The sequence below is a fragment of the Battus philenor genome, unplaced genomic scaffold (genome assembly GCF_028537555.1).
Source record: "Battus philenor isolate CCGP_79_NKW_IND1 unplaced genomic scaffold, ilBatPhil1.0.hap1 SCAF_1, whole genome shotgun sequence".
NCBI lineage: Eukaryota > Metazoa > Arthropoda > Insecta > Lepidoptera > Papilionidae > Battus > Battus philenor.
Genome location: NW_027181661.1, coordinates 6,862,547 through 6,877,555, shown reverse-complemented (window position 1 = coordinate 6,877,555; position 15,009 = coordinate 6,862,547). Strand labels below are relative to the sequence as shown.

At 32.8% G+C, this 15,009-nt stretch overlaps 1 protein-coding gene across 3 annotated transcripts in view; it reads left to right on the top strand.

Moving 5' to 3' along the window:
• LOC137920701 (eukaryotic translation initiation factor 4 gamma 3-like) overlaps positions 1-15,009 on the top strand; it is a 48,595-nt gene that overhangs the window by 16,254 nt on the left and 17,332 nt on the right. For 2 of the 3 annotated variants that reach the window (XM_068763897.1, XM_068763895.1), the window contains exons 4-10: positions 3,318-3,427; positions 3,789-3,923; positions 5,536-5,597; positions 8,766-8,924; positions 9,633-9,692; positions 11,119-11,201; positions 11,710-12,472. In XM_068763897.1, the coding sequence (XP_068619998.1) occupies positions 3,318-3,427; positions 3,789-3,923; positions 5,536-5,597; positions 8,766-8,924; positions 9,633-9,692; positions 11,119-11,201; positions 11,710-12,472 (1,372 nt within the window). The remainder of the gene's footprint in view (positions 1-3,317; positions 3,428-3,788; positions 3,924-5,535; positions 5,598-8,765; positions 8,925-9,632; positions 9,693-11,118; positions 11,202-11,709; positions 12,473-15,009) is intronic. The other variant, XM_068763896.1, reaches the window with a different exon arrangement.

The following is a 15,009-nucleotide window of genomic DNA, read 5'->3' as shown; positions in this document are numbered from 1 at the left end:
TTTTGTTTCTGCCTTCTTTTGCTCTGCGAATGGTGACAGTTTAACAAAGTATCCGAGTTGAATTTAGATTGTAATTCGATGTTATACGAGTCAACAATTTTTCACAGAGTCCAATTAAAAAAATCGTTAAACCCAGTTTATCGTTAAATATTTTGAGCTTAATGTAGTCAAAACTGTAGAATGAGGCTGAATAATTAGACGCTTACATTGCGTCCGCAATCATTATATTATTATTATATTCGATGCACCAATCTTCTTAATTGCTCAAAGAATGATAAACAGGTTACGTTTTTTAAATTTCAATTGTTACAATAAATAAGGCTATTTATTTTTAGAATCAGAAATACTTTTCAATTCTAAAGTAGACGAATGGCTTATATTTTATAACCGCATCCAAAATAGTCTTTAATAAGACTAATGTACTAGGGTTACGTATTATATTAGTTTTGTTGAAGCCTACATTTTATAATGAAAATAAACGAAAACGTAGAAGTGGAATCGAATAAGCTATTTATTAAAAGTTATACCCAGTGATATAAGATATGTTTTTGAATTAGAACATCATCAGCTGAAAAACGCCCGCTGCAACGTAAAGGCGGGGGGCCTTTACATTGCAGCAGACCTCAAAGATACTCACCATGACCGGTCTTGAACCAAATTTAGGGACTTCCGTGACTTAGCGACTTTTATTATGTCTTGCAACATATTATTGAGGAATCGTGAAAAGACACCTGCAGCATACATTTTATACCCACTAAATAAGTCCTTTTGAAAACGCTTACCCTCTCCAGGTTGATCCATATATATATTAGTATAATATATTACTATTTTTGCAACAATATCCCTTAATTTGGAATATATAGTTCCCACCGAGACAAGTGAACAACCTACGTCATTCGTCTCGGAGAAAGCTATTGTGCCGATTTCAATGGAACTGCCGTAAATCCTTCCAACAAAAGAACAGTCTACGTGTGGTGCGTTTGTGTCATGTACTTGTTACAAAATCGATATAATAATGTGGTATGTACACATCGCTTACATCATAATATCTACTCTTGTATGTGACGGATGGACGTAGTATACGATACTGTAATAAGACTACTAAGTTCTTTGTCAAACATTTGCCGAACAAGATTTTTGTTTAAACATAAAGGTATTTAAACCTACTGGATTGTATTGCTTCTACAAAACTGTCATTGAATGATTTTTATGAAAGCAAAACAGTTCCTGACAGTGGCCATCACTGCAGAAGTGAATAAACTAAGAAGAATATCATAACGAATTCGCCCTCCTTCACTGGCTAAAGGAGATTAACACGTGGAGCGCTACGCGAACTTTTAAAAACCTCTAGAGTACAGATGCCACGTATACGTTCTCGTGGTACAGTAATTTAACACATTATTTCTTATAATTCCTATATAACGTTATAAAAATGTTACCATTTAAATATGTTCATACTTGTTAAGTGTATCAAAAAAATGACACTGTTATAGTGGTTGACGCTGTCTTAAAGTTCAATGTCAGCCAATTATTGACGTAGCGCGCAGTGTCAGCAAACGCTATTTAAGATGTTGAACGAATTTAGTTTCTCTCAAGAATTAGTTGTAGGGCTTCAATATTATTTAATTAACTCTAATGCAATTGCATTCTTGCAAAATTAGCCTAAAAAGCTGCTTAATGCGAAACATTGAAAAGAATACAATGTATTTGTTTTCTACAAATCAGATGGTCGAATTCACCGTAACACCTATATAAATAAATCGAGTTATTAATAATGTGAAAACAGAAAATATTATTGTGATCGTATTAGAGAGAAATAAAAATACCTAGACATTGAGTTCAATAAATCGCTAATTAAGATAAAAACAGAACGCCGACAGATTTCTCGGAATTTACCATCGATTTACACCTACAGAACTAATTTCTACAGAAATATCCGTAGCCGGAAAGCAAATATATCTATATTCGTTCATGAATGTACGTCAATGAAACTGTCCTCGTAGTAAATGTACGTAACATGGGTGAAATCCATTTCCGATAACTATTTATTAAATTTTCTTTTCTGTTATTTAACAAATTAATAATGTTACAAAATTAAAACAAAACTTTTTTACTTTATTATCTAAATATATTGTTTTAAATAGGTGTTATGTGCCGAGAAGGTAACTGTTACAGAGTTTACACTTAATAATTTCTCAAGAAAACACTCGTTATGGATGCATTCGCGGATCACGACCATGAGCAATAAGGATTGCGACGCGAGGAGGGAGGTTAATGTGATAGTCAGGTTAAGAAACGTAAAGTTTGAGCACACTTCGTCTTAAATTTTTGCCGCTAGCATTTCTCACAAACGTAGGATTTTAGGAATTACACAGGTACGGGGACCTGTGTACTAATTTGGTTCTCACCAAAAATATGACCCGTACCCTCCCCCGTAGAGGTGAGGTTTCCGTTCCAAAAATGAGCACTTACAATATTTCAATAACAAAATATCTGATTCTGGGTATTGGTAGTTAGCGGGGTTACTTTTTAATAATTAGTCAAATCGTGTTCTATTAATATGTTAGTAATTAAAAGCATTAATTCCAGTATTATATTATTATTTGCTCAATTATGCGAACTGTTATTTGATGTCTTCTTGGTTTACAGTTGATGGGCAAAAAACATAATGATTTTAAATTAAAGTATTGCTTTTTATGAAAATTACTAAATTATATTATTATTTCAAAATTTTATCCTGGTGAATTGATTTTTGATGTATGCGTTGCGATATCGTACATGCTGAACAAATTAATAAGTGATCTTTATTTACACACTGATGGTGTTTATTCCGTAAATATATTTAATAATCCAGAAATTTTCTTAATTTAAAAACAATCTATTAAGTATCGTAAACATCAAAATTATCCTTCATTGGATAAACTAGACCGCAATGTATAATAATTGTTTCTATACAGATTAGTTAATAAGTCATTAACGTATAGCAAACCCTAATTACAAATCATTGGCTTCAGAAGAAAAAAATAACTTAAAAGTTTTTTCATAATTCGGATTACTACATATTTTAATGAACTGTTATTAACTATACGTTACTGCATACTTTGCACTGTCGAAAGTTAAATTCCAATAAAAAAATATGCATTGTAATTAACATGTTTCATCCAGATTACTACAAAGTGTTTAGTAATATGTGTAAAAACTTTAAACCTTTTGCAAACAAATGAGCTATACATTCACTTCGCAAACTTACATTTATACAAAAATTTTTGTTTATTCACTATCACATTTAAAACAGACTATTTCTTTGTAATTTTCAGGCTGGTCTCAACTTCGTTTCACAACAAAGCCAAAGTCAACAAGCAAGACCACAATATCCAAATTTCTCCTACAGAGCCCAACATGGTACTCGTCCCAATACGCATCCCAGGTGAGATATATTATTCCTTGTTAAGGGTATTGGAATATGAATTTTTCTTTAAGCTCTGAAAACTCATAACAAAAAATTCATATTGAAGTTTATGCTATGTTAAACCACACCTAGCAGTTTTTATGAACTTTTGAACGGCTTAGAGTGTTATTGTCTGTAAAATGTTAAAATTAATGTGTATATCACTTGCTTGCTTAATTAGTCTCCTTATTTATTGAACGACATTTAAAAATCGTCTAACGTAAATAGGATTATTTTTGTTCTTGAACTATTGTTTTAATCCAAATATGGAATAAAAAGTATTCTTTTTACTTTAATGTATTATACGTTTAAGTAAATATTATAATTAAACTTTTCACAGACAACAGCAGCCATACTTGGGAAATACTGCGGGAGGCGCGACCGGTCCAGTGGTGTATCACCATCCTACTCTGTTATTTCAACCACATATGGGGCTGCCTCAAACCTATCAGCAACCGAGGTCTTCATCTTCCGGGTAAGCTAGCTTTCAGTATATTAATATATAGAAATATCAAACATATTTACTTAGTAACAAAAATACTTGTTACAATACAATGCTATTTGGAAAATGCTTTCGTGTACTCTCTCATAAGAGGACAGGGAGAGGATGCATTGGAGTTGCAACAACTAAAACTTCCACAGTTTCTGCTTCTCTGGTGTCCGTTAGAGCCACGGAAACGCTTATGTTAAAACATCGCTAGCCCTATAAGAACTTACCTTTTACGTAGTCTTCTTAAGAGAAATATGAGAGATAATATGAACAAAATGTATTCAGCATTTTAACACAAGCCGCAAAAAGAGATTGCCGTTCACGCTATTTTATTTAATTGCGATCGAGTTATTATTGAGTCTTGGTCTCATAAAGAAACCAGTTTGAGGTTACAACAAGCAAAAAAATGTATCGAACTCTGCTTCTCATTTTACTCTTTGAGTTACACCACAAATATTACTCAAAAAAATATGCACATGAGTAGTATTGTCAAGTAAATAAACACATTCATTTCTTTATGTAAAATATGCGGTTGATGACTGGGATAACTTTATAAACAACTATTTTTATTTTTACAAGTTTATAGTTTGCAAATACAAAAATACAATTTAAAATTCTTTAAAAATAAAGTTTAGCCGAGAAACGTTTATATTATGTGTAAAACTTTAATAGCATATTTTTTTCTTTTGGGTAGCACTACAGTTTTAGTTTTAAGTATTATGTATTATTTGCACTTTTTATTTAATTTTATAATAAATGTTTGAAATAATTTGGACAATTTAGACTAAGGTAAGTATTGTTTCTCTTATAATATAGTTAATCAAACCCCTTTTACTGTAATGTTAATGTATTACTTAATTCTTTTTGCATTTCGTAACTTTGCAAATACTGTATGTTATAGAGCTCATTTGATATGATGATAGTAATTTTTTTACTGTTTCCATTACAATTATTTGACCATTGGTTATATCGATTTGTGCCTTCAAACAATAGATACAGGGCTTACTTTTATAGATAGATACAGTAAGCACCTGTCTATCATATCAACATAGGTATATGAGAGGTTCATAACACAGAAAGTTCATCACATCAGTATATGAGAGGTGACACAGAAAATTCATAAGTAAATGAGAAGTAATACAGGAAGTTCACAATATAGGTATATGTGAGGTCATAGAGAAAATTCATAACATAGGTATATGAGAGGTGATACGGGAAATTCACGATATAGGTATAAGTGAAGTGATACAGAAAATTCATAATATAGGTATATTCTCTATTTGAAACTATTCTCATATAATTAACTTTCTGAAGTTAGATTAGATTAGGTAAGGGGACTGTGGAGCATGTGCTCCACATCGCTCGTGCAACCGGTGGCTGTTGGGGCCGAAAGGTTTTCGAGTGGCGACCACGAGCCGTTAGATGCGGCGTGGATGGGCCTCCCAATAGGTGGACCAATGACTTAAATGTCTTGGGAAGTTGCTGTATGCGTTGTTATGAGCGACTATCGACTGAAAAGAAGAAGAATGAAAATAGTGATAAGAATATTCAATTCCATTTTATAATGATATCAATCGAAGGTATCGTTTGTTCACAGGTTTTACCCGTATATGGCACCGTACCTGGGTTATAGTACACCAGCAAGCCACACGCCGCCTTGTAAGTATATTCTCGCATTTACTATTTCAAATCATTTAAATTAACCGGCTCGGTATAGCGAGGTTTTCAGTTTAATAGTTTTTTATGATTTATTAACCTTTTTATTGCACTACCTGCAGCTCGCGAGCCATTTGACTCTTTTAAGGATTATTTGTGGCCATAATAAATGATCCAGAGTTCCTTTTTAAAAATATTTGTAATTAAATTAAAAAAAAAATTAGTTTATATTTTTACATGTCATTCAAATTACGGACAACTATAAGACTGGGCAATGACAAGGGTAAAGTTTTTAAATTAAGAATGAGAGTTGATGCTCCTTATAGCATTATAGAAATTTCACCCAGAATTGAAGCTGTTATGAATTAAAAAAGAATGCATGTTGAATTATTTTACTATTAAGACCAAAGTACTTATATCAATCATTTTATTCTACTTAAAATTACGTGCAAAAGAAATACCGATCGTTATTAAACAAATCCACCAGCATTTGAAAGATTTACTGAGAAGAGTAACCAACTATCACAAAAATTAAAAGAATCGTCATCGTCGTTTTAGCTAGTAGACACCCAATGCAAGCCAAAGGTAATTTGTAATATTTAAACTTAATACATATTTATTATTTTAATTTATATGATATCAATGATTACAATTTATGTAAAAAAAAAAACAAATTTAAATACAGCTCGCGAAAATTTAAAATTCGGAAAAATGGCTGTAATTATCAAGGAGTTTGTCATTACCGACATATTTACTAAAAAGATGGTTTTATTGTAAATATTATATTTTCGAATATCACTCAAATATATGTAAAAATATTTCCAATGAACAAAACGAAGACAAATGACTTTCCTCTTACAAATTAACACCACAAAATAAATCATTAATATAAATTCATTTTATTTATTGCTTTACTTCCGATTTAACTTGTCTTTTAAAATTAGGCCTATTTGGAGAAACATTTTCAACTATTCTGTTAAAGGAAAAACTTAAATATGTAAAAGATCTGATCATTTTAGGTAATTGCTTTCGTACATTTATTTCAGAAAAATCTTGGCGATCTACTAATTCTAAATTATATTAAACGTATAATTCAGGGATTTCCAAATTTTGGCAACCGCGGAGATATTAACTTAAAATATCCAATATAACAAAGACAAAATAATTCGAATAGTGGCGTATAATTTGACTATTTATTAAATACTATGTTTTTAATAATAAAAATAGTGGTAACTCAGCAGTAGAAAAGGATTTGCGATCGTAAGTCGCGGGTTCGGTTCCCGGAACTTACGAAATTTACACTTTGTGCATATCGGGATTGCCACCGTCCTCTGCGTACCAAAAGTTTGTAATACCGCACTGCGACCACCAATCCGCCTGCCAAGCAGCGTGACTGATTATGGTATATGCCCCCAAAGATATCTTTTCGGTACGCTTATGGCTTATAGTGAGCGTCTATGGGTTGAAACTACGAAGACAATTTTTTATAAAAAAAAAACGTGTTCTAAGCAATATATTAAACGATAATAAAATTGATATTTGTCGAAAAATATATGAAACGTGATGAGGCAAAAATAAGATATTCTTTTTGGTAAATATGAGTTTGCAGAAATTCACTCTTCATTAACTAATTATTACGCGTTATAAACAGCAGACTAATTAGTTAGTTATGAAACGAAATATTTCTCAATAACATTCTGAGAAATAGTTAATTATCAGATAAAAGATAAATAGAAATAACAATATGTTTGTATATTGACTTGTTTTTTTGTTTCTTTTTCGGACACAATGTAATACAATAAAATCCATTCTAATATTTTAAAACGGTAACAGTGCTTAAGTATTGTTTCTGTATTCTTAAGACAATAAAAGGTATTCAATCTATTTTAATGTGGAAGTTATTTGTAGAAATGCTTTACACTTTGTCTTCAACATTCAATTCTTTTGTTCCATACTTTTATATTGTTTCTATTGTTAAAAAAGGATAAAGTAGTTTTAAATCCTTAAAGTGAACAAATGGGTGGTATTAGATGGAATGAATTTGCGCTTTTAACAATACGTATTTAAAGGAAAGATTTTTTACAATACCTATTTTCTCGAAATTATTCTATTCATATTTTTTTAAGTTATTTCTTGATACGAAATTGAGAAGTTGACTTATATTTTTGCCAAAAAGAAAAATCTAGTATTTGCAACTAATAGAATACCATATATGTAAAAATTATAATTGGCCAATTACAGACATTGGAACAAAAAAAAGTTAATATATCGCCGTCGCTACCTGTACAAAAGTAAATATGATTAGCCGTCTCTCTCGCAGACGCGCAAAATGGCAATCAACCGCGAAAATTTTAATGATGAAATAAAATTAAGTTTTCAACATCTAAAGTTTCTTAAATATAATATCTTCAATTCAATAATCTATGTATAAGAAATTACCATCTGATTACAGAATCGTCACGATGTCTTTGGAATCATGATGCTTAGACACTTAATTTGGTAGAAATATTCTTTTCTACTAGGGGTTGGTAATAGCCCAAATCAAAATCAAGGATTTTACGATCTATTCTGAGCCGACGAAGTACAAGCACATGACTAAGTTTACAAGAAAACTATTAAACCGAATTCAATTACACAAGGCGACTAAGAGTGAGTGGATTGCGAAGTCGAAATGGGTAGAGAAGCATTGCTTGCGGCAGCATCGCTTCCCTTTTGGAAAAGGAGGGGAGCCGCCAAACTTTCTTGCGGTTTTGTTACAGGGTGGTGGTGACGTAATTAGGCATAACAAAACCATTGGTAAAATATAGATGTTGATGAATACATGTTGAATGTATACTGAATGATAGGAAATAGTACAGTATGAATGAATAATTCATTTGCTATTAATTAAGGTATGAAACAATATCCAATGTCAATGTTTCCAGATATAAAAAATAACAAATATAATATAATAATCAAAAGCAGTTTCCAAAATTCAATTCGTATATCAACAAATTTTGTTGGCAATCGTCGATCGTCGTTGTTGCGTTGGTTTCGTGTATTAGTCATCAACAGCGCGTTCCAGGGCCCCACTAATGCAAAGGAGGTTCCATATAAACCTGTCCTACTCCAGAGGACAGGGTATCACGCAGGTCTAGAAGGTGTATTTTATAGCTGTGGATTGTTGCACAGTTTACTACTCGAACAACCAGCAGCTAGCGAGCGGCGGTGTCGCATCGGGCGCGACACGTGGGAACACGCCGTTGGTGGGACCACAGCCCGCAGCACCCACCGTGCCCGTAACGATCGCCCACCCTCAGCCTCCGCCCCATCTACAGCCCACTATGCCCGGTGAGTTATATACATAAACATTTATTACTTAAATCATACCTGTACAACACGCTGTACAAGTGCAATTCAGTACACCTACCCACTACTTTATTACATCTCGAATCGACGTTGATCACATCAGCCGATAGACTCTCACTGCTAGGCATAAGCCTCTTCCAAATTCTTAATTCAATATATGATGGATTACTTCTCTTTTTTACATGAAGTTGAGTCCACCAACTGTTCGGACAAAATGCCTCGGACCTGAGGAAAACAGTTGAACGAAACACTCCGTACACTACTTTTTGGTGTCCAAAAAAACTTTTTTTGCAAATTTTTTTAAATCGCAGTTATAGCTTACGGAAGAGTACTGGGATTCTATTGCAAAAGCTTGTAAATCACCCATATAAAAATTGCTTATAACTAAAGACAGCCACGAGGACTGACTTCGTGCTGGACTTATCCTGTGACTTCTCTCGTCCTGTATTAAGTTGTTTCATCTATTGTGGGGCCTACCTACGCTTCGTCTACCGACTCTTGGTCGCCCCACGAGAGCCTTACGGCTCCTAACGACTGTCAGTTACACGAACGATGGTGGTCCGTTGGCATTTCAGACGAAAAATCCTAAATCTATGAGGTTATCCAGCACTGGACGTCCTTCGGCTGGAATCTTGATAATAATAACATTGTTGCTTAACGTGTGTATTTTAACAACAGTTATTTTTGCAGGTGTTCGATCCGGCCCTACAAAACGCAGCCACAGAGTGCCTATTATAGACCCAGACACTCGTGAGTGCTTTAACTATACGCTTATATATAAAAGTGATACCTCGATATAACTCTGGACTGGAAAAGAGGTTGCTATTTTATTAATGACACTAACAATGTTCTTAAGAAATTATTAATCACGATCAGAACAGTTAAGTTTTATCGCGCCTCATTTGGATCTGTTCTTAGATCTGTACATACATTTTAAATTCTATTTAACCAGTTAACTGTCATTTACGAGTAAACTCGTCATGCGTATAAGTCAGTGAACATTAGCTACTTAAATTGGAATTTTTGAGAAAAAAAAAAACAAAACATATTTTCAAATTTCAAGATTTTTACAATATTTTGAGGATATGTCGAAATAAAACGAATTAGTAGAAAATATGAACAGTTTGAGATGACCTCATACCTCATGCGTCTCGGTATGCACTGGTTGAAAAAGTTTATCAGTTCGCATAATGAATTTATTTATGTGTAGTAATGATAACGTTTTTAGATTTTAACCAAAAAATATGAAAGGACAGGAACTCTCGTCTGTCTGAAAATAATTTGATTTTATAAAAGAATTGGAAGCTGTCGCGCAGAGAAAGGGAATAATTACTACACTTAAATTAATTTAATGAACGTCAACAAAAAATCGTTCCAAATACGAAGCGCATGATTTGAGAGGCACAACATTTTAGGCATTCATGCTATGTAAAAAAAACCATGGAACATTATCGCGTTTCAACTTTTTGCTCAAATTTATTGAAGACACTTGCGAAGTATCCAATTGAAACAAAAAATCTAACTAGGCTATTTGGAGCAAGTCGATTAGACGGGAATATTGTTCCGAATTATATACCCAGTACATGGAAAAAAACCCAACCCAAAGATGTTCGACAGGGAGGAATCGCGTTACCCATTTTCAATTTGCATAGTCTCAACGTTTCCCCAGAATTTGAATTCTTACTTTTATGTGTTTAATATTTAATTGAATTTATCGTGTTTTACCATAATTTAATATGTATGTAATATATTACATGCTTATATGCAAAAGAAGTAAATGTTAGTAATAAAATTTTCACTTTTCTAAAATAAACCCATCTTTTGCATCCAATATTTTATCAGCTCAACTTATTCAGTGATTGACGAATATACACGTCATGGCACGATTTTGACGATACAAAACTATGAGCATTTTTGAATGAGGGCACCACAGTTAATTGGTAAATTTTTGGTAACTATGTATGTATAAAAAAATTTAAACCGATAAAATAATAGTTATTGTTAACTGTTTGAAAGAATTCAAATTATACAATTTGAATTTTTGCAAGTTTTTTTGTTGATTTTTATTCAAGTAACAATTTACACTCACTTTTGGAATCGTCGATTATTTTAATATTATGAGTGGAAAGCTATATTAAATAAGCTATATTTAAATTTTATAATTTCGTTGTTTTAGATCAAGAAGTCCTGCCTGAAGTATGCAATAATGTCACATATTTTATGGGGAACGAAACGAGCGAGAGACAAACACCGCAACCGGTATGCATGTTTCCTTACATGACACTATTTTTGCTTTATTCAATAACTAATTATAATGCACTATGCTCTGATACTTTTACGAAAGAACCAGACTTTTCACCTTCACCTAACGTCAACAGCTCGGGGGAAAACATCAGTGTTTTAAACACTCAGTTCAATAAAAGATCGTAATGCTATTGTCATAGAAGTGTAACTGTTACTTTGCCAACACTTGCGACCGAGAATAATAATTGCGTAATTTCCATATCGGGTCGGGGTTTCTGAACTTGCAGAAAACGGATGGTATATTTACACCAACGTTTCATTTTTGGTACAATGTCTGAAAGGGAATAATTGCAATTAATAGTAAGACATACTTACTGTTAATTGCAATTATTCCCTTAGTGTTATCGAATTAATAATTAAGTAATCGTTTTATGGTAATTTTTGAAATTAAAATTACAGTTTTATCTATTATTTGTATTTAGGTACGTGTTTATATTAAATTGTTAAATATTTATGAACACAGGAGCCGCCGTCGCACAGTATCGCGGAAGAGTTTTCGAGATTAGTGAACGAATCTATAGCAAACCAGGTGTCTCTTAATGACACTTCGATTAAGTTGGGCTTTGGGGCCAGGAGTGTGGATATAACTGCGCCAACTGTAGCAATAAATATGCAACCTCAATTAAACGCAATAAGTTCTATTAATAATAATATAGCAAAGTCTGATATTTTAAATATTAATGAAAATAAAAATTTGGGACCTGATGTTGTTGCGCAAACCAACGAAACTCCAGTGGTTTCAGCAATATCAGATAGTCCTGTTATAGTGCCTAAAATGCCTACAAATATAAAGCAATTCCAAAAGACAAGTGAACCGACGCAATGTTTAGCGATAGATACTAATAAAAATGTACCAATGTATAAGCAACCTAAGCAAAAGAATAAGCCAATCGTGCCTCAAGATGATATATTAGAAAAGCCTATAGAGAATGCTAGTGCTCCTCTAGTAGCAATAACGCCGGCAGTGCCTATGGCCGCGGAGAAAGCGGCACCCGTGGAGTCCCCCGCCGCACCCTCCGCCGCCTCCCACTTGTTCGCTCCCTTCCCCGTTCCCTACGTCCAACCCGCTCCAGTCGCCGCCTCCAGTCCTCCAACTGCGCTCCCGCAAAGAATACGTGAGCCGAGAGAGCGGGTACGATCAGAGGAAAAGGACAAGCCGAATGACAACATCTTTCAAGAAAAAGATTTGTTCATGAAACTTAACGGCCCAACATCTATTGGTGAGTGTACGTATCATATTTTATTTTACTTCAACAATATCGCTTAAACTTAATCATACATAATTTATTTTTTTGTTGTAATCTTTTACTTTTCGCGCCTAGAAAAATATTGTTTCGTTAGTACCCCTCACCACCATGTTTCATTTCGATTATTTAAAAGTAAATTAGTTTATATCGAATTATAAAATTAGTCTTAATGAGATTTATTTTATTTATAAAGTGACCATTGCTTCAAGAAAATGTATGTTTAAATAAAATAATACATTTTCTTATAAAATTAAATTTAGAAAGTGTATTAAATTTGATTTAGATTTTTCTTTAAAAAGCCTTATCTAATATTTTTCTTTAACACCTAATTACGTTAAATCGGCACTGCCTTACAGGTAATATATTTTAGATAAATACAATCCTGAAAGTAAGGTCAGTAATTGATGTAAAGCATATTAAGTATTTAAACGAAAAAAGTTGTAAAATTTTGTCGTTCATAATAATTAAATCAAAGTGCCAAATAAATTTAGATGTAAAGTCGTTTATATACAGAATGCTCTATTTATCTAAGTAGATACGTAAAAATCTTGACTTTTTTCATGGTTCCCTGGCCTCGATGAAAAAAAATAATTTGATTGTGGTTTATTCTTAAATAATTTGAAGTTATATTCATTACTGTTAAGGAAAAATAATAATGGTTAGGAAGTTTTATTCCCATCGTGTTTGTTACATGACAATAATTGTGACTACATTTTTGCTAACTAGTCTATTGTATATCAGTTTTGTGAATTGAAATAACATATGAAAAAGAACGTTTATATTAATGTTTAAATATATATATATATATATATATCCATTTAAACCATTTAGACCTTCATGATGATGATTATAACTTATGCAAAAATAAGTTTCTCTGCCTCTGTATAGACTCAAAAATGGTCGGTAGCAGCAGTCCTTGATTATAAGACGATCCCATAGAATATTCAGTAAACAATTCTTAACATGGTTACCTTCAGATATTAATTGAGAGTATTATGATCAACATGAAATAAAACACTTGGTATTTGTGTTTTTAAAGTATACTAAAATAAATAAAATCGTAATTATAACGTTTGCCACTGCATACAATTTAAGACAAGCAAGTTAAGGCTTCAGTCGTCTATTATTCACTATTGACTCTCTATTTTTTGCCACTGAAAGTCTTGAATGTCCTATTACAAGGCTGACGTTTAAAAATAATATAACAATAGCGTTGTGTGTCTACACAGTGCAAAAATACTATCCGAACATCTCTTAACCGCCGAGCCATCCTCATCTAAATCTGTTTGGCTGCCTTTCAATTTCGTGACCACTGTTTGTCCATAATGTCTTTGTCGAAAGATTAAATACGATATCATAATTATCTCATCAATTTGGGTTTACGATTTTCTATATTTTTATAAGGTAATGACCAAAGTTTAATCCATAATGTAACGCTTAACAAATTGTCATGTTATTTATTAACACTCGCAAGAATTTCGATTATTTGTAGTTCTTCGCCATTCGAAAGTTTTTATATACATTATTTTCTCAAACTCCAAACTTGCTTGAAAGAATTCCTTTTTCCTAAAATCAAGTTCTGGACGGCTACTCAATGGACAAAAATATCACGTGTATCATAGCGTCTTGCAGATTATAAAGGACCATTTTTTTAAGTACCTGTACTTGTTACTCGTTATCTTTTTCGATTGTCAGTTATCTTAAGCAAACGTAAATTTAAGTCTATGAAGCACGTATCGCCTCGCACATCTGGCAATACAGCGAGCCGCTATATTAAGGGGGCTGACAAAACTCAAATACGCATATTCGTGGCCCGGCGATCTTTTGCATTTTTGTCACCTTAAGTACTTATACTATAAAATCGCCGCGCATGATTATAGGGTCACAAGCCGCCATTTTGTTTAAGGACTCTGAAGCACCTGCACCTGTGACACGTTTATGAATTTGGATAATTATGTTTACTTTATTAGATAGAAACATATGTACTGTTTTCTATATGGTCGATTCGCGTGGGAGCGTGACAATTAAAATTCGTTTGTTGTTAAGTATATTTTGTGAGCGCTTAGCCTAGACGGCTCGGAGTGTTACAAAAGCAAGAATATATAGTTTTGTTTAGTTAACATTGGTGGTATATCGGTGTGGTGGATGTAATGCTAGTAATTATACTTACGATGTTAATGACCGAAGAAAATGATATCCGCTGTTGTAGCTTCTATTAAAAAGGAATATCGCATTTGAATTTTTTCATCTTGATTTGAACAATCTTTTGCCGCGTATTCGGATCAATTTTTCCATGTAACGTTACGTTGAAGGAATTGATTTCATAAATTTTCATTTCTACCTATACATATCTCTGTTTATGGCACAAGTACGGAGACATTGTATGTACATTCGAATGATATGAAATACAATATAGCTGCTGATACGTTTTGTACTTGCAAATTACGGGTATTGTGGTTTCAATGCCATATATTTGCATGAATTTTTTCAAAGAGCCGCACGGACAAAAATCAGTG